At 37.1% G+C, this 22,010-nt stretch overlaps 1 protein-coding gene across 1 annotated transcript; it reads left to right on the top strand.

Moving 5' to 3' along the window:
* The first annotated feature begins 3,856 nt into the window (after nt 1–3,856).
* LOC124634054 lies at nt 3,857–8,921 on the top strand. The gene has a single exon (XM_047169461.1). The coding sequence runs from the start codon at nt 4,193–4,195 to the stop codon at nt 5,174–5,176; it is 984 nt and encodes a 327-aa protein (XP_047025417.1). The 5' UTR covers nt 3,857–4,192; the 3' UTR covers nt 5,177–8,921.
* The last annotated feature ends 13,089 nt before the right edge of the window (nt 8,922–22,010 follow it).

The following is a 22,010-nucleotide window of genomic DNA, read 5'->3' as shown; positions in this document are numbered from 1 at the left end:
TCTAAAACGTCACAAGCACCACTTGAAAGTTCACAGCAATATGCACTCTAAACGCAGAGGTGTGAAAAGGGTGAAGTGACTTTTTGCGTGGCACGCGAAATGGGGCCACGCGGCCGTTACTGTACGTATGTGTGTTGAGCAAACAGACTGCTTTTCTTTCGGGCTGAGGTTTGCTTGAGATTTTTTTTTAAAGGTAAATTGACTGGTCGCAGGTGGTTGAAGGGAAACGGGTCAGCGGGTCTCGGTGGTGTGTCATGTTCATGTATCACCAGGGTCGGATTTGACAGGCTGACATAATTGTTTTTTGTGGCTCGCAGATTTCTGTTTTGACGAGAATAATGTGATACTGGACAATGTATTATGTAAATAGTGTAGGTAATAAATATAATGTAGGTATGAAATAAATACTGGTCCTTTTTATAGTTTAGGTATGACTGCAATATAGTTTTATTGCATTTTGGATACATAAATACATTATTGTCAACATGTTACATAGTTACTGAGCGAGTAATATAAGCGTATTTATTTAAAAAAATCTTAAAATAGAGAAGCCTTAAAAAAACAAAGTCAACTTGAACAAAAGTAAACTCTATTTTTAAAAATGCCTCCTTTTTACGCAATCGGAGACCTACATAAGGTGATTTGCATAAGTGGGATTATGAACAACAAAAATAATTTCAGAATAGGTACTGTAGCGCGACCGGGGATCTCAGGATATTTAATTAAAAGATGGCAAATAACTTCAACTTTGCGTTTATTAACTGATCCGGGGTGAAGTGACATACTTCAATATAAAAACTTATTCTATATCAAATCGAATCTATTTACATCATTGTCCGGCCAGGTATCAAATATAATAAATAAAACCTACTTCTAATCTCCTTCAGTACTACATCTCTACATCAGCTACGCCCTTAGGATAAAGTTGAAACCAAAAAAAAAAAACGAAAAAAAGTTTATCTCAAAAGCGCAGCTTTAGGCGGACAATCATATACGTAAATCCTACCTAAATCTAGCCGAAAGTTGACCTATGCGTGGAAATTAAAAACACGTCCCTCACAACGGGATAGTTTACAATAACATGTAAGTTATATACTTAACTGTGCCAAATTGCACTGCAAGAACACATGTTTTCGTGAACTTTTTCGTGGCAAAACCACGCTAAATGCCCCGAATCGTGTTTCTAATAGCAAAGGATATCCAAAGTGAACACCCGTCCTGAAGGGATTTACCTTTTAAGCGTAGAAAAACTCTGTGTTGATAACTTATAACTTCGCCGGACGCTAACGTGTCAGATGAAGGGATAAGTCACCGTTATCAAAGTTTCTCACCTATCATAACATAATTATATGTCAGATAGACGTCACGCTGACCACCACGACTCTGCCAAGCGCGCCAAAATGTTGTTTCACCGGAATCGCCACCAGATGGCGCGGTTGCGTCTCGTTTAGTGTCCGTACTATTGACCATCTCCGACATATACATCTTCTCCAATAATTATTATTTTTTTAATTTTGGAATATTAAATCTATACATATAATAAATCTGTAGAAAAGTAATTTTTGTACATTGAAGAAATTGACAAAAAAAATAGCCAGCATGTTAAAGGATAACTAACAGAACCCATTTCCATCATTTTTGTAATTTTTGTCTGTTTGTCTGTTTGTCTGTTTATCTGTTTGTTTGTTCGGGATTCACGTAAAATCTACGAATTAAATGCAGACAATGCTTATATACAAAAATTCTACGTAACTTGGGGTATTACTTAGTTTTTGTTTCATCGAAATCGATTCACTCTATCAAAAGATATGATTAATTTTGTGAATTCAAGATGTAAAATATTACGACACGCAATCTATTTGTCAAAACTGTACATTTGATTGTTGTACTTGATCGGCCTAATTATTAATCTTTACACAGAAAATCACACCTTTATAAGTAACTTCGGAAGAAAAAAAAAATAAAATTTTGTTTAGCCAAGGTTAAAGTAGCTCCATCTGTGGTAAATAAAATACATCATCAATTTGTCAAAGGAGCGAGGTGGTAAATGATAATATTACCATACATTCTTTATAGAGGATTATTATTTCAACAGATGGAGTTGTGTATTTTCCGTAATTCACCATATTTTAACACGTAGTGTAATTTTTCGATAGACATTCCAATAGTGTTTGTCAGTTTGCCGTGCCACATCAAAATCCAACTATAATTATTACCTTGATGAAAAGAAAATGAATAGTTCTCAGCCAAATTTAAAACGGTGCCATCTAAATTATTTTTTGAACATTATGTCAAAAATGACGACTTTAGTGGAACAATTAATTATCATTTAAAGTTACAGATGGAGTTTATATCAGGATTTTTTCATAAACATAGTTTAGCTTATCTTCCATTAACGTGGTGGCCTTAAAACAAATTACTTTGAGTGAGTAGTATTAAGTAGACCTTAATTATTTTTTCTGATGCAAAATATGTAAACTTAATCCTAGAAGAAATGAAGATCTATCTCTCGCAAGCGCTGCTAAGCGTGAGGTTGGTAATGTAGGATTCTGTAGCTTTAAAAACAAGCCCAGATACAAAGTGCAGATAAGAAATGGGAGCTCTCTCTATTTAATACCATACACACGTAAAATGCTTTATGCGTCTGAAAACGTACAAATTACGCGCCGCATACCAGAGACATGCTTACGATGCATGCACGATTACGAACAGTCTCAGTAAGACCCGAGCCAAGTCTAAAAACCCTAAAAAACACCTTTTATATAAAACTACGTTTGATGTCATTTAATCACAAAGACAGAATTGTTCTCTGTTGCAAATCCTATCCACCTATATCCTATCCTAATCCAGAATGCATTGCAGGTGTGCATTGCACAAAAACTAATGGTATCCTATTCCAGAAGTCAAAAGAGTTGACCTGCCAACGTCAGCTTCTGCGCTAAGCAAGTGTTCTTAATAGTACCATCAGAATTACATTCATCGTTGAATGAGGTGAATAAATTTTCAGAAACCACAATAACAGTAGGAGCCAAAGCGTATTATCGCTTCATAGAGCTCTGATTGGCCCCAGGTGACCAAGTCAGGTCTGATTTGTTTGTTCATCAGATCTCTGACAGTGTTTCGGTGGATACTTACTGTCGTCCTGTTTACGTGTGACACAAAATATGGTATATAAACGTCCTCCGCAATAGCGAAATTTTCCCGGTGTGCGGTAGTGACGCACAGTATACAACACTTATGTTTCTTTTGATTTGCTGGCTCCACCAAGAAATGGCAAATTGCGAGCGTACATTTTGAAAATCTTGGCAAAACTGCAGGTTTCAAGTACGAACACATGAAGTGGACTCGCACAGATACGTACATTTTGCCTATTCGTGAACTAATGCAAACATTTCGGTGGAGTCCCGGCTTAGGCCACCACATTAGGCGTGCGCGATCCTCGGGCGTGTGAGTAGCGCGGGCGCCGCGCGTGCGTCGCGAGCGCGTTGCGTGACCGTCGTGTTTTGCTGCCCTGCGGCATTTGCAGCGCGCTCGCGGCTTGCACACGCCGCTCTCCTTGACGTTTAACTGCTAAGGCGTTTAGCGGGCGGCGGGGATAACGGGCGAAGGGGTAAGAACGCAACTCGAGCGCCGCGTGCTCGCCGCGAGCGCGTCGCTTGCACTCTTCACACAGGCCGCAGGGCAGCAAAACGCGACGTTCACGCAGCGCGCTCGCGACGCCCGCGCTACTCACACGCCCGAGGATCACGCACGCCTAATGTGGGGTCTGCCTTATCATAGTGAGTAAGTGCACAGAAAATCCCCGTCATACAAGTGTTTCTCCCCAGTGCTTTTTCGTCCGTTGCCTTACTCGAGAGTGGACGTGTGTTCGTTTTGCGCATAAATTCGTCAAGTGTTGTATATGAGACTATACCCCGTAACCGTAAAGCGAAAGTGACCAGTTTAGCTTAAAGTTAAAGTTAAAAATATTAATTGTTTACGACCGATCGCGCGATCGCCGCAGTGCATGTGCACCGGAGCGATACCTCGCCGGACTAGCCCCGCCTACGCGCAGGAGCAGGACATTCACCATAATTGCTCTCCCGCTTGCGCGCGCGCCTAAGTGCTTCTTTACGCGCTAAGCTTACGCACCAATTATCCGCTGGCCCAGTGCTTATCGACGTGTGTGCAACCGATCTTTGGGCTGCGTACAATGCCGCGCGTTCAACGCTCGCCTACGGCTTCGTCTTCAGTGAACACCAGTGTACTGCAAGCCAAATCAGACTCAGATATACCTGCAGCGGTTTCGAATAGCCCGGTCAGTAATATCAACACTGCGTCGCGTCAGGGCAAACGCCCTTGCCCTGAATTCTCGCCTGCTAATGAACTTCAAGACATAAAACACGAAATAATACAAATGCTATCCTCGTGGAAGAGAGAACAAGAGGAGCGGCTTACAAACTTTATCAGCCAGCAAAATACCTCCCTTTCTAAGTTGGTTTCCGATATAGCAGATCTAAAACAACAGAATCTTGAGATCCAAAAATCAAATGGTGAAATAGAGAAAGCTATAACATTTATCACGGAGCAGTACGATGACATGATGAAGAAAATTGATAGTTTACAAAAAGAAAACCAACTTCATAAAGACCGTATTATACATTTGGAATATAAGATTCAGGACATCCAACAGCTTTCCCGTTCATCATGCGTCGAGATACGTAACGTGCCTGCCGTGGTGAATGAGTCAGTGTATGACCTAGCCACGATTATCAGCAAAGTTGGTGCAGCAGTCGATATGACTCTCAATCATACCGAGCTACGAGATGCGTACCGCTTACCCGGAAAACCAGGAACCATCAGACCTATTGTTGCAGAGTTTGTAAATGTTCAGGTCAAAAACAAGCTGATCACGAGTGTACGTGACTTTAATAAAACCCATCCGAACGATGATCGCCTTAATACTAAATGCATTGGCTTACCTGGAGATCGACGCCCAGTATATGTTGCCGAATATCTTCCTGCTACTTCCAGAAAACTGTTCTACGAGGCAAGAGAATTTGCGAAACAAAAATTGTACAAGTTTTGCTGGACGGCGAATGGCAACATTTTCTTACGGAAATCTGAAGGATCCAAACAAATACTTGTCAGATCTACGGAAACTCTGCGGAATCTACAATTAGATATAAAGCAGTGACTAATTTATAGCTTAATTCTGTTATCGACGAACCATTACTATATTTGTCTAAAAGTTACTCATATTCATCTATCAAAACGTAAGTGCTTATTTCATTATAAAATCCATATAAACTGTATTAATAATCATTACCTGTTGCTCACATCTCTTGTATTATCATGTATAACAATAATATCAATGAACCAAACAACTTTCCAACATAATTTACACTCGCATCTTTTTACACTAATTGAACCTCAGACCCCAGTACGAGTACATACTGTTACTGCAACTTTTGCAGAAACAATTTGCTATACTTATATTTCAATTAAAACTACATATCCGTATCGATTTTGCCAAGTTTATTGTGTAGATTATGTGAATAGCCTGTGGCACTACTCATTGCGTCATATGTATACTAATACACCACACAAAGTCTTCTGATGGCTAATGTTACACAAGTTATTGATGACATTGATCGCACCGCCTTTACAATGAGTCTAAAACTTTCTTCTGTTGATGACTGTAATATGCACTTGGGGGGTGACGTGGGAGGTCAATACTCGGTTGTGGTCCAAAATATACGAAGCATCAATAAGAATTTTGACAATTTTTCTGTTCTTTTGAGTCGGCTGAATTTTTCGCCAGACATAATTGTTTTGACCGAATGTTGGCTTGATGACACATGCACCTGTTTTGAAATTAATAACTATGATTATCACTGTTCCAAAAACTATCTAAACCAAAATGATGGAATAGTCGTATATACCAAAACAACTCTGCAAGCCTCTGTGGTGGAACCATCCTTTAAAGACTCGAACTGTTTGATTGTCAATATCAGAGATGAACTATCGCTCATTGCTATATACAGGTCTCCATCTTTCTATAACATAAATAACTTTTGCGAATCATTAACAAAGCTCATGGAGACTTCTAAGGCTACGACATGTGCGATTGTAGGGGATCTGAACATTGACATTAAACCAGATTGTACTGACTGTCGCGCCACCGAGTACCTGGACTTAACCGGCCACTATGGGTATTTTCCAGGACACACTTTGCCTACGAGAGGTGATAACTGCCTAGATCATGTTATGCTAAAAACGCAAAAGTCAGCTACCGTTATAGTATGTGACACGGGCATAACAGATCACGAGACAGTTATCCTAGGCATTCAAAATAAATCGGCTAGGACCAGAGTAGAAAAACGACACATGCGCATTGACTACATAAAATTAAAAACCGATATTGAAAACTTGCCTTGGGAATGGCTTAGTGAGCAGAAAGATGTCACAACGGCATTCCAAATGTTTGTCGAAATCCTCTCAGCCAAAATTAAACAACATACCACTAACCGCGTTTGCCATAGCTCAGAGGCTATTATCAAGCCATGGATTACTAAAAGCCTTTTAAAGTGTATAAGACGACGAGACTTAATGCACATTAATGCAAAGAAAAAAGAAAATCGTGATAATCTAGTCATTCAACATGAATATAAGAAGTATCGAAATCACTGTAACAATTTATTAAAAAATCTAAAACAAGAACATGACCGTAAACTGCTTATGGAAACTAAAGGAGACTGTAAAAAGCTATGGCACGAAGTTAAAAAGATATGTAATATTAAAAATAAAAAATCTGAATAGTCTGAGCTTTTGACATGTAGTGAAAACCCTGTGACCACTTTAAATAATGTTAACAATTATTTCTCAACTGTTGGACAAAACCTTGCTGCTAAAACACTCAGTCTATTGGGCTTAACTGAAGATGAATTAGCACGACATAATGAGCAGTACAGCACCGTTAACCCTGACACTAACTCTTTCTTCCTTGCTCCGACTGATGAAAAAGAAATACTTAATATTATTTCTTATCTCAAAAAGACGTCAGCTGCAGGTTATGATGGCATTAATAATACTTTCCTAAAGCAGTGTGCACATTCCTTGGTCAGCCCAATTGCATATCTATGCAACTTAAGTCTTATTACAGGCAAAGTACCTGACTGCGTAAAGATTGCAAATATATGTCCGATATTTAAAAATGGAGATCCCAAGGTCCCTGCAAACTATCGCCCGATTTCTTTACTAACGGCTCTCTCAAAAATTCTTGAGAAAGTTGTGAACAAGCGACTACTTGGCTACCTAGAGAAAAATAAATTAATTTCGGACAGTCAATATGGGTTTAGGGTAGGCAAGTCCACGGAGGACGCAGTAACTGACTTAGCCGATTTCATTTCCCTCAAACTTGGGAAAGGGCAGGCATGTACCGGCATCTTCCTGGATATCGCCAAGGCATTTGATACGATTTCAAGGAAACTCCTGATTAAAAAAATGTCCTTTCTGGGAGTTCGCGGCATTGCTCTGGACTGGTTTACCTCGTACCTCGATAATAGAATTCAGAAAGTCATTTTCGGGGAATATGCAAGTGACACAACCACGGTGAACTTTGGTGTGCCGCAAGGAAGTGTGTTGGGCCCCACCCTTTTCATTATATATATAAACGGACTATGCGCCTTGAAAATACCACAAGCCAGAATCTTTACTTATGCGGATGACACCGCAATTGTGTTTTATGGGGAAACGTGGGATAATGTTCAGCACTGTGTTGAAAACGGTATTAAAACTGTTTCGAACTGGCTACAACATAATCTCCTAACTCTAAACGTAGACAAAACGAAAGCAATAAGCTTTGCCGTCTCCAAACGCACGTCTCCTCACAGTGTTACCTCTCTACGGCTGCACTCCTGCTCCAGTTTAGACAATTGTAGTTGCCCACGCATAGAACAGACAGACTCGATTAAATATCTTGGAGTGTTTGTAGATAATCGTTTGTCCTGGTCTAAACAATTGAGTGCCTTAAGGAGTAGGGTTCGAAAGATGCTCCGTATTTTTAAACTACTGGGTAGGATTGCAGATGACTCAGTTCTAAAGATGGTGTACTACTCCCTCTGTCAATCTGTCCTAAACTACTGCATAACAGCATGGGGCGCAGCAGGCAAAACCTCATTTATTAAGGTAGAAAGAGCTCAGCGAGCTCTACTCAAAGTTGCCTATAGACGACCCTTTCGATACCCCACTAACACACTATACACTGAAGTGGGAGTTCTAAGAGTCAGACAGCTTTACATCTTATCTGTTACTCTAAGATTTCACAAGACCTCCCCTAATACTTGTATTAGGTCAAGTAGAAGGGTATATTGGGAAAAGATTCGTTGCCACAAGACAATAGGTAGAAGTTCTTTCGGTTTTATGGGACCACACATCTATAAAAAACTAAATGATCGACACAATATTCTGCAGCTTACACCATCTAAATGCAAATCTGTGGTCACGAAATGGCTTCTTACATTGGACTATGACATGACGGAAGACTTTATAGGCACATAGTTACACTATTTGATATATATACATCAATTATTCATATTCATATTGCACAAATTAATTACACTATATTTATGTATTTATAAAATTTGTATTAACCTATATATAAGCAACATTCTTTCAAGACCGAACTGCAAGCCTTACTGTTTTTGTTTCTGTTTTTTCTTTATATGTGATTTATTGTAACGGATGAGCATATGATTTGTGTATTAATGTATAGTATGAAATCCTGTCTCCTCTTTAGTACCTCAAAATCTGTGCATGAATTGTAAAAGTGACAACGAATGAGCCTGGAACTTACGACACAGGGAATCCTAGTGTAAGTTTCAGGAATCAAAACAATTGCTTGTAATTTATAAACAATAAATTATTCTTATTCTTATTCTTATTCTTATTCAGTAGTGAAACTATCCTACCCTATGCGCCTGCTGATGATGATGACTCATTTTATCATCCATCCAGCTATTCCCCAACTATGTTGGTGTTGGCTTCCAGTCACCGAATCTGTTTGAGTACCAATATTTTGCTTGGAGCGACTACCTATCTACCTATCTTCAATCCAGTCAACTACACAAGACGATATCCATGGTAAGACTGACAGACTTTCTGGCTTCTGATTAGTCGCAGCAGCTGCAGAAAATGTACAAATGACAGCTTTGTCAGACTCAAAGCATATAGACATAGATTATAGCTGTTTCCTGTGAAAATTACTATACGTAATAATTTTCCAAATTGGCTGACTAGATCCAGAGATATTCACAACGTCACAAACTTTACTTCTTTTGTTTAGATAAATGGTCACATCCACAACACAACCTTGATCAATGAATCTATGCGACTGCTAAGTGCTAATCCTAATTATACTGTCACGTGAAAGAATGCACCTACGGGATAAGTAGTATTTTGACTATTCTATATTGCCCACGCAGACGAAGTTGCGGGCAACAGCTAGTAATAAATAAATCAAATATAGGGATAATAAATCTTCGGCAGAAACCATTGTGTCAAGCAAACACTCTTCGCGAGGCTATGCCCCTTAATGCGAAGTTGATCTCAACCTCAATTCACCATCCAAATATTTTCTTTTTTAAACCAAATCGGGTAATAATTTTGGATCAGATTTACAGAGCAATGTTGACCACATTGGTTATCTTCATCTTCCTTCGTACTGAAGATAAAGTAGCTCTGCCGTGGACATCATCTTCTCACGAAGATGAAGTAGTTCACCATCTTATCCCTTCACCGGCAATGCTCGTACAACTCATTCCAGGTAACATGTAATTATAAAATACGTATTAGAAAAACTATAAGTCAATCACAACGTTTCCTATATTTAAATTTATTTACATTTTGTTTATTTAAAAATCCTAAATTATTGTTCATGTTACGCAGTTGTATCTGTTTTTTGTACTGCGTGTCTAGTACTACATCTCTACAGTACACACAAAAGTACTTACAAGAAACTTTCAATTTTCAACCACGGTAATCAGACGACATTGATACTGGAAGTACTAGCCCTATACAGTATAGACTCTTGAGACATTTCAAGTATCAGAGATTATAACTACCATTGAATAGGCATGGGCTGAGCTAAGTACGTACTAGGTACCTACCATTCATGATTCCATCTTGTTAATTAAAGGCTTAATCAATAAGGTCGGATCGCGAGGTTGTAAACTTCTACAGAGGGTATATTTTGCACCTTTCCTTTTATCGCTACGGTTAGAGACTCTTTATTTGTTGCTCTTAATTAAGTATTTTTATCTTTGATTTAAAAAAATATGTAGGTTACTTAAATATATTACTGTTTATGAATAAACTCTAAATGCATAGGTATGTAACCACTACATATTCATTATTGTTCAGCAGTTGTTAATTGGGACATATCTTTTTAACACGTAGTTTAGTAACAGTTCTTACTATTCCAACTCCATATTTTTCTATATTAACATTTATGTCAAATAATAACTATTTATATGAAAATCTAAGCATCTCTAAATTAAATTAAAATAAAATAAAAAATCTAAACGCCTTAGCAAAAAATCATAGCCAAGTCCGTCCCTGGTGCATCATATTTCTATTAATTACCGCGTCAACTGGGGCGCGTCCCATCTCGTGGCCACGGCTTGTAGCGAGTTTTTCTTACACAAGGCGGGAGCGCCTTGCTACGACCCAAGATTATTAAAGTTTACATACGAAAATAATAACACTTCATAGGTATATGAACGCGACGGCAATACAAATAAAAACAATCACTGAAATGTTTGTAGGTACTCGCAGGTAGAGGCACGCGCGACTGATTCAAGTTATGTAGATTTTACTGTAACTATATTTCTAATTGTCAGAACATAATTTGAATTCCGGACTCATTGATGATTGTAAAAAATCCAAGCCTATGTGCATTTTTACTCCAATTTAATTCATTTTTACTTTCTTTCCTACAAAAAAATGACAGGCGATTTAACTGTGTTATATCTAGCATGGCACAATTATTTCAATGTAATTGTAACAGTAAACATCAAAACATCAGTACCTTCACAAAAGGCTGTTAATTGCAGGTAAATGAAATAACAAAAAGCCGAAACGCAATTTGAGAATGCTTTCAAGTCATATTGTGATACGATATCGTCTTGGCATTTAATTAGGAGTGTATACCCTTTTGATCTCCAAAGAGGAAGCGAACCCTTTTCCGGCACTTTAACAATAATAATTATTGTCTGCCCTTAGAGTCATCGCCTATGCGGTCTCTAGTGATGCGTTCTAAGTAGGGTGACCACGATAGAAGGGAGCTGGAATGGCAACACGACATGACATTATTGGATTGACCGTAAAACTACATAAGATGTTTTAGAACATCTATTATATATTACATACATTATGTATTCTTAGAGGTCAGATCAGAAGTGGTACTTGAAAATGAATAACACACGTCTATACACATTTAACCTGGTAAGGTTTATTTCTTACAAAGGATCTAGCAGAAGGTAACTTTGAATAGCAAATACAATATCGATAATTAATTATAAGATCACGATGTGACATCTTCAACGTCCGTCATCCTTCTATCCGTCATAACTTCTTCTTCTATACCAGCCTGGTCAGTCCAGGTTGGTAGCAAGGAGGATTCATATCTAACACGGCCGTTCCTGACCCTGCGGCGTCCTCGCCAGCAGTATTATTCGCCTCTTCAGCACCAGATCAACCCCCATAGGCTGATCACCGACATGTTGCTCATGATCTGAAACATGTTAAGCAAGGTATAAGTAATTTACTCGTAGTAGTCGTTTTTGTGTAGGCATAAGTCTGAAGCAGGAGAAAAGGAAGGGTAACAAAAAAAAATGTTGCATGTCATTTCACGCATTCATAGCATAGGCACGCATTTAGGCTATAGGTTGCATACTATGACCACGTGAAACAGAGACCCATGCCGTCGTATGTTCTCGGTGACAGAGGCTCCCAGTTTGCTTGTCATTACACACGCTCATAGCATAGGCACGCATTTAAGCTATAGGTAGCATACTATGAAGACGTGGAACAGAGACCCATACCGTCGTATGTTCTCTCAAAGTGGTCTAGACAACTAGCACCATCAGTATGTCAAAGTCAAAATCAAGGAAAAGACCATTTCCAAGCTAAAATTACAGTCAAGGTCAAAATCAGTCATTGAAAGTAGGTCAATTAGATCAACACATCAATATTCATGCACCCTTTCATGGCACGCACACAAAGACTCATGTACATTCGAACGTCCTCAAAGTCCTTGTCATTGTCAAATTGCCTTGCAGCTCTCAAAGAAAGCCAAGGAGGTCACATTTCGCTCGGCCACTGCTGACCATTCATTTGAAGGATCTAAGTTTTCAAAGAAATAAATCCATGACTTAATTATAACTTTGACATCATCATCATTGGCCACATAGCATCTTGGTCAGACGATTGTGGCAGTGCTTATCTATGCGGTTATTAGTGCCGCAATCACTTTCTTTTATGGCTAAATAAGCCAATAGCTGCACGACACACATAACTTTGACACATAAAATCAAAATAGTAATCCAAAATATCACCGTTACTCATCGTTAATCAAGTGACAACAAACATAAGTGATCAACGGTTAAAATTGACACGTATGCAGTTTTAATCATCTTTTATAAAATAATGGTAAAAGGTCATGATGGGATGGGGTCAACAAATTGAAAGTATATAAGATCAGACTCTCCTTAAGACTCCATATAAGGTGATTTCAATTGACGTTGCCACCTTACAGCACCATGACGACCACCAACAAGGAATTAGCCAGCAATATTGGGCCGCGCTGTGGGCCGCGCCGACACGGCCATGTTCCCAGCATGTAGTATTATTCTCGCCACAAAACGAATTATCACATGAAACAGAATAATAAATCAATTAATTCTAATGCAATCATGTAAATACAAGATGACATGTCACCATAGCAACTGCTTATGTATTTGTAACCACAACAAGACTTGTTACTTTAAAATTTATGTCAATTTCCACTATTTCTTTATGATTTATCGAAGAATGAAGAACTCTCACATCGATACTATTCTCTCAGCTAACTGAACACAAAATCGTCATTATGCAATTACTCTTCAAGATTATTTTTAGTGTAACAAATCATATATCACACTGAACATTCAAATAGTTTTAACAATTGGTAATCTAAGGCTTCACTTTTATATAGTTGTCTGCCGACGTGATGAAAAGTAGCGACATGATGTACAGCACTTCTTTCTCAACGCTAGGCTTATTTATACCTCATACTACGACAAGATATATTCCTGAGTTTTAGAGGTAGATGCACTATCTGCACCATTCATAATCTAAACATCGGATAGATGATGGTCATAGATGTGTAACTTGTGACTTCAACATGGCTGTTCATGGTCACTTCCTTCGATATTCGATATTCTGCGTAAGAAATCGAAATGTTTGAAAATAAATCCAAGGGGTTAACACTAAAGCACTAATCTGCTATTGTAAGGAATCTCCGTAATATCGCTCTGATAGAGTTCCACCCGGTGGACAGTCTTCAGTGTTTCCAGGATCCGATCGCTTTTTGTTTTACAAACAAGCTACAGTGGCTGTCACTTTTCTTCTCGCAATTTTTATCCAAGACTTGTATTGCGTGACCAATTCATCCGCATATCCTGGGCTTCTGAGTACTAGTATGTTGTCCGATATTACACCCAGTGCATGAGGAGCATTCATATTGTCGCAGCGCGATTCGTGAGATTATAACTGTTTCGTCGTTTTTCACGAGAATGCCCTCGAATGTAAGAAATAAGACTTACTTACAGTTGACGTGAAATTTCATGAACAAAATAAATAATTATTGGATTCAGATGGCAAAGGGTAAAGAACGCGTGGCGATCCCACTTCTGATCTTAGAGGTCAGATCAGAAGTGGTACTTGAAAATGAATAACACACGTCTATAAACATTTAACCTGGTAAGGTTTATTTCTTACAAAGGATCTAGCAGAAGGTAACTTTGAATAGCAAATACAATATCGATAATTAATTATAAGATCACGATGTGACATCTTCAACGTCCGTCATCCTTCTATCCGTCATAACTTCTTCTTCTATACCAGCCTGGTCAGTCCAGGTTGGTAGCAAGGAGGATTCATATCTAACAGTATATTATGTGTGCTATTAGTAGTACAGAAGAGCTGCACTTGAGTTCCAAAAATGATAAGGACGAAGTATATTTAAGTTATTTTTGTGGTGTTGGGACATGTGGTTGGTTTTAATAGTTCCAATAGTAGTTGTAGTTGTTATTTGCGCTTACCTATGTATCGTTCATTTAATATTATAATTTTTATTCATGACCAAATATATTAAAATGACGAACACCCAAGACAATATGCGTGGTACCCGTATTTTTGGAGACCCTATATTTGGGTAGACACTTGATGCCACTCCGACACTCCTGTTTCGTTTTCAATGACTGTAATAGACATCGTGCTTTTGTGTTTTAAGACTCAATTATTTGGTTTATTTTGACAAGAAGAAGGTCGTATTTGTCTTTGATATCTTGATCAAACTGTCGTTGTAATAATAATATGGAAGGAGTAAGTAGGTTGTTAACTTTTTCAGTATTCTGTAGTGCATTTATTTATCTTTCAACATATCATTTATATTTTTAAATATTAGATTATAAAAAAAAAACATTTAAAAATATAAAAAATAGATGGCCACCGATATCGGGCACAGGGTCCAAGGTACCGGTGGTTAGGGTCCCAGAGATTTTTTTTTTTTAAATTCAGTATTCTTATTGTTATTGTTACGTTTGTGGAATAGGATGCGATAAACTATGAAGAGAGCAAGGCTTACGAGCTAAGGTGGTAGAAGATTAAAAAAACTTAAGAGGCAAATAAGTAAGTTACCCAAAGCTTTATTAAACAGACCCTCACAAAGGAACTTTGGTTTACTGAATTACCAACTCACCTACAAAGTATAAGCTATAGGAGGTCCCAATTCAAATACAGTTTCGTAGCCGATGTTATCCTATCTTATCGTAGAAGTTTCGATGGGATTTGGAATGCGGTACTTAGTACCATACACTTTGGAAGATGACCGAAAATTTATGTCCAATTTCCCCCAATATCCTCCGGTCGAATTGAAAATCGAGTTTGCGTTTAATTTTGTAGATTGCATCCGTTGATTCCATCAATCAAAGGAAATTTGGGTCAAGTGTCTATGCCTATATAAAAATTGGTCGAAAAGATGTTCTTTTGATGAAATTGGCTGAATGGCTACAATTTATCGGATTCCAACGCCTTTGTAGTTTATAATAGCAGAAAGGAGTATTAGCATAATGTGGTAGATACCAGGCGTTTGTGGTTTTTTGTAAGAATTCATCATGTTTCTGAGATTGTGAATAGGTATTGAATACAAATATAAGTACTTAATTACAATTTAATTATTTGATTAAGATATATGATGATATTAAAACTGGGAACTTTGGTACATATAATACAATAAAACTGTATTACATAACGAAAGCTTGTGAATTAGTGCAAAAATATTTTTCTGTCTACGTCATATTTCCAGGGTGAAAAGAATCACATGATAGGTTTCTATGAAAGAAAAAATCGTGTTTCGACGCTGATCCTCATGATTTCGCATCGCACTCGGTTTTTCAGTTTCAAGTGTACTCAGAATGTGCTCATTGATGGCATCCCCAACGTTTGAAAATGGAACACAGAGCATTTTTTGTGCAGAAAATAATGGCGATAAATATTAAAAAAAAATCCTTTTTATTTCGAAAAGGCTGTATGTAAAATGGGGCTGACAGATAAACTAATAAAACCGTGTAGAAATGTTATTTTTTATAAGTTTTTAACTGGAGTTTCCCGAATTTCACGGTAATATTTTGAAATTATAGGATAAAAAAATGGATCACGAATTTTATTTGATACGCTTATTTGGCATTATGATGTTGGTACTAATAAAAGTGAATGTAAACTGTTCCTGGAAATTGTAATGGAAAATCTGAAAAAAATTTACAAAAAAGACTGAAAACATACACACATACAAAAAAATAAACAAAATGGAAAACTGAAAACTTAACATTTAAGATAGATGAAAAAATTCTGGACCACTGTCGAGTTTTGGTTCATTAAAACGAGCGCTTATTTAAACTTAATTTATTTTTAAGTATCTATTCTTAAAGAAGTTTGTGATAGAAGGATTCACTTGTTTCTGTGCATACAAACCTCATTAGAGAGTTAACCAGCCACAGTGAACTTAGAACAGAAACTAGGTTTAATTAAAGTCCTCATGGTATTAGTGGGAAGACCCTCTGGCTACAATAAGATATTCAACTTCCAACCTTAATTACAATTGAATATTTACTGCACTATTACCAATTTTGATAAAGCTCTAAGAACATTATTAATTAAAAATTCATCTTCATTTCATTATTTTTACTTTATGACCATTGGTACAGTTAAATAAATACCTAAGTATCAACTAGAAGATAATCAGAGAAGAAAATCGATGGAGCATCGACTTGAAAAAATATTATGATTTCCCATAGCACATTATGTGCACTTAAATTGCATATATGGGTCATAATAAAAATATTCAAACTTTTTTTATCAAAAATGGAAAACTAGTTCATCATTCATCGTACCGAGGAGCTTCCAAAAATGGTAGATCAGAGGGAACATCCATCAAAGAGTTCCATTCAAAATTGAAAGAACTATTTGTTTGTCTTATTTGCTTCCCTCGTATGATTGATGTCCCTTATGCAGAGGGCTGCCGTTTAAATAAAACGTAGATTATATTTGTATGGGAATTCGTATAATATTTTTTCTTCAGGTTTATTTGGAAAACTGGCGCGTTATCAATGTTTCATATTAAATTCAAAGTCCATGTAGCTACTGTATCCAAGAAGCAGGGTCTTAAGACCATATTATGATGACCCAACTTCATATCTTACTTATATTATAAATGTGAAAGTTTGTGAGAATGTATGGATTTATGTTTGTTATTCAATCACGCAAAAACAGCTGGACCGATTTGATTGAATTTTGGTATGTAGATAGGTGATACCCTGGATTAACACATAGGCTACTTTTTATCAACACACCACGCGGGCGAAGCCGCTGGCGGAAGCTAGTATATAATATGGATTGAAGTGTATTTTTATGAACCACACCTATTCAGGCAATTCATTCTTCGGGAACTCGTTCTAAATTCACTTGCAAGACTTTTCCAGACAAGAGCTTGAAAAATTTGAAACTGAAGGAAAACGAAACAATAAAATTGCTGCTCTACCAACCAAAGGTGCATAATCCTTCTTTGGCTGTCGGGTAAAAATAAGGTGAAAACCCGGGACTAAGACATAAATTCTCCAACAAACGGATCGTGTTGTAAGTCCAAACTTTGTACGAAGAAATTAGCTCGGACAACTTGTGCCAACTTGTTTCAACTGAGAGTGTTTTCTTTGGTTATAGTAAGTTCAACTCAGTCTTGCGCGCGGCCTTATGTGTGGGTAACCCTTGTACATATACAGTGACTTTGTGTGCGTGACAAGAGGTACAGTCGGGTACAAATAAAGTTATTTAGGGGTTGTATAAGGCTGTTTAAAGAAAATTATTTATTTATTATTATTATAAATGTATGTCTCTTCTAGACCTCGGGACTACAGAGTCCCGGATTTTTGGGAGGCGAACGTGGGGCCGAAGCCAACACGCTGAAGCCCTTTTGAGACAACTTTAATGAAATGGTGACACAAAACCGACGATTATCCCTGTATACACTATAGAAATGTACCCAAGGACAATCCCCGGTTCTGTGCTAAACTATTGCTAACTATGGATGAAAACTACTTGGGCTATTGTGATGGGATGCTAATGGACTAGGAATGGGGAAACTACGGGAACTATGGCACCTGCCGATAACAATGTAATAAATACACGTAAAAATGGCAGATGGAGACTCGCCACCTCACTTACTGGGCCCCCGGGAATCAGTCGCTAAATCGCAACAAGAGGGCAACAGGTACATGAGCGGCTGAAGGGTGAGGATACCTCGGCGGACTTTAAACGCAGATCACGCGCTCCCTGTGGGTCCAGCATCACCGGCCCACTCGCCACTTACCATTATTATTATATTATTTATTTATTTATTTATAATGATTCTGAATCGCTACTTGAAAAATAAATGATGAATTTTCAGATTCGCTACTCTCACCAAGGTCAATTATAAATTTTGACTCCATGTCAAAATGTCTATAGTATTTGGTTTTTCTTTTGTACATGTCTACAGGTATTACCCAACACCCCTTCATCAGTTTGAATTAAACGTTCATTTATGAGTTTCATTATTTCCGTCTTATTTTGGTCGACATTATGCGAAGCAATATAATTTTAAAAAATTCCCCATACATTTTGTTTACATTATTATACTAGATTATATGTCTTTTTACATTCTTAGTCCACACTTTTATTTATTGTCCGCGTACCCCGAGCTAGAAAATATGTAAGAAGTATTTAATTCATCTTAGATATTTCACCTCATTTATTTCTTAGATACTGTCAATGTCAATTTGAAAAAACGTATGAGAAAATAATGAAAAACTGTAAAATGTAATAATAAAAAGCTTTGAATGTTTCATTTTTTGAAACGCTACCTGACTCCTTAAACATTTTCTCCGTGAAGAACTAGACATTTTCGTAAACGACTGTACCCATAACAAAAAGCGATAAGAACACGTCATCCTCGGACGACGTCACTGTCACACGAATGAAAGTTGTATATTTACAAGCCGACGCACACATAGGGCCGCGCGCAAATCTGAGTTGAACTATCTATACGAAATTCTCGTGTACTTTTGAATTTATTTTCGAGTTTCAGTTACAAGTGTTGTACGTACCTTTTTGGTCCGTTACTACGTACCTACCTACCAATCTTTTTTTTTTAATACAGATTGTCAAGTGTTTCGGCCATGGATACTATATCTAAGAAACCTACCAATTTACATATTTCTTTATATCCCGATTTTTACATGATTTCTGCCTTTTTGAGATGACCGCAACGGGTTCTGCGAAATGGAATAAAATCCACCAATGTTCCCAATGAAGCCCTTTTTTGCAGTAGGGCCGCGGTAACTCTTTTGAATAATTCCGCAGCCCCGAAACGACGAATGAAAATTGAAATCGGCGCTCCACCTAGACTTCATTTAACTTACCTACTTGATTTTTTAAATTTTTTACTTTGCACTTATAAAAATAACAAAAAGAGTTTCCATAATACCTACATTCAAATAAAACAAACACTTGGGACAAATGAAAAATCTCAACGCCATAATTACCCTTATTTCAGTTAAAGTATTTCCACTGAGGTTTACTTAAATCAAATTTGAGTGTAAAATGAAGTTGTAACAGGGTTGTGAAACTGTCGGAGCGTTGCCGACCGCTTCTAAATCCTATTATTTTCATTTACAGTACAGTTCTCTTTGTGTTTTTAAGGTAAAAGTTATATAGTGAGGGATAGAACCTGGTATCCCTAGATTATTGTAAGCTTAAACGGACACTATTTGACTATGAAACTGATATCCAAAACAGGAACAATTCACAATTGAAATGCTGCTTTATTACCCAAATTAAATCAGCATTCCTACGTATGTTATTGAAACCGTTTAAAAATACAATAGTAAATGAAATGAACAAAACATTGAACTTTTTCACAACTGTCCTCCGTAAATTAGTTATACCTCTAGAAAAAACAATTAAACCAAATAAACAGAAGTCTATAGAACGCACAGAATTACCAAACAATTTTGCCAGCTATTGTAGAGTAGAGCCCGTGACATGAAATTGATAAATCAACGATGATTACCGTTCATGTTTGATTGGATTTGAATGCGGACGTCAATTGACGTGCGTTGGTACCGCGAATGTTAACTTCATTTGAATATCGGAATGTTGTACTTTAACTAATATTGAGAGCATTTTCAGTTTGGGATAATGTGTAGAAACAACGGCAAACTTGTGCATAAATGCATACTTGAAATGTTAGATAAAAGAAAAGTATTTAATTAGAACTTTAGGTCATAATAATATTTTCTTCGCTTAGGGCAATATTCGCAAAATAAATATTAATAAAATAGATAAAAGCTTATTGTAATCATCTGTCGACCAAGGCTTAGTTCCATTAAACATTGATTAGTATAAGTTCGTTTTTCGATTCTCAATAACAGTCCGTAATAGAATCTCAGAACAGAGAACCTGTTAGTAGGAATTTATATTTTAGACGTCACTTTGGGATCGACAAAAACACATCTGTCTGACGCTTCAAGCTTCAGGATTCACAAGCGTCGCTGTACTATTTACAGCATTTACCTTCCCTAATACAATTGACAACTAATCAAATCTCCTAGTAAAAGCAAAGTTGTAGCAACAATAAAATGATGTTCGGTCAGTCGAGACAATCCACTTCACTTGGCCACAACAAGTTGTTAACTTGTGGACAAGTTGTGACTTGTTCCCGTACGGAGGTTCTACGGCATTGTTACTCAGAATAGAATCCACTGCACTTGGTTATCTCTTGTGGGTTGTTCGGGCATTTAATTAAGAGTTGTGACTGTGTTGTTCATGTGGACTTAGGTCTACTTGTTTTTCTTGACTGTGGTTTTACGGGGCTGGAATACGAGGTGGGGTGAGACTTCAGTTCTTACATATTATTTTGTGCGGTTGTTACTGAACGTCTGAATAAAATGGTCAAAACTTTTGTTGTTCATTTGGTAAGCTCACTCAGGCGTAGGTAAAACTTATATTTAGAAGAGCTGTCATATATTTCTATAAATTCTACTATCTAAACAAAATAATTTACTACTATAAACCTGGTAATAAACCAAATAGGCACTGCTCATGTTTACTTTTGCGACCTCACGTTTTACACATTTAGGTAAACTTTTTGGAGCAGCAGTCATAAAACAAAATGTACAAAGCAAAGTGCATACACCTGCACTTAAATCCATGATTCATTTATTTCAACATCTGAAGCTTTAATTAAAATATTTGCATACTCCTACTATAATTTTACAACGTTAATAAAGCTTGGAAATGCTAAAAATCTGTTCACTGACTGCTATGAGTAATACAGACAAGGTAAAATTAACTAAGTTGTGTTATAAAATACGTTTTTACGAGCGTTTAAAACTTTAGCACTTGGCTATCTAATGGAATTTGAACGTTATGGAGGAGAATATCGCAAGGGTATTTTATAAAAAATGGGTAATGTGTATTTTTTAATATATAGACGTGTGTATTTACCCGTGTACTAGGTTGGATTAAAATAAAATAACTGGAAGAACTGAATGATATTCAGAATTCAAAATAATCTTTTAAATTGATTCATGATAATTTAAAGGTTGAAATCAGTAATTTCTGAGATTATCACCTAACTATGCAAAGTAACTCTACAGCTTTATCATATTAGTGCCGTTATTTACTAAGCATAACTATCTGATTCCTACAATCTAACCTGCATACCAAGCTCGGACAATAAAAAGTAGGCTTCAATTCTTACTATAATTTATCCAAGCCGTTATAATGTGGAACTCGTAATAGACTGACAACATCACACCCTAATATTAGGCAGGATACTCCAAAAATAGTGTAAGTGGCCTAAAAACTAAACGACACCGAAGTTCCGAAAGGAACACTACTATCCAACGCCATTAACTGATCATAAGAAATAAATGTCATGTAGAAAGTCTGACGCCACTGGTAATAGGAAAGGACTTTGTCAAGATGACGAGAACGCGGGAAGGGCGGGACTGTCCTCCGCGCCTAACTAAGACAAATGAATAGATCCAACAAAAGGAATCCTGTTTGCAACAAAGCTCTTATGACAAGGCAACACAGCTCAATTTTGAATGGCATTTGTTACTAAAAATAATGCTGGGCAATAAAATCAAAAGCAATCAATTAAACAGATGACA

Source organism: Helicoverpa zea, chromosome 10, assembly GCF_022581195.2.
Source record: "Helicoverpa zea isolate HzStark_Cry1AcR chromosome 10, ilHelZeax1.1, whole genome shotgun sequence".
Classification (NCBI taxonomy): domain Eukaryota; kingdom Metazoa; phylum Arthropoda; class Insecta; order Lepidoptera; family Noctuidae; genus Helicoverpa; species Helicoverpa zea.
Note: the sequence above shows the minus strand (reverse complement) of the source record. Positions and strands in the feature narration are given on the sequence as shown.

Excerpts from the sequence above, each read along its gene's own strand:
- LOC124634054 (XM_047169461.1), top strand. The coding sequence starts at position 4,193 with ATGCCGCGCGTTCAACGCTCGCCTACGGCTTCGTCTTCAGTGAACACC.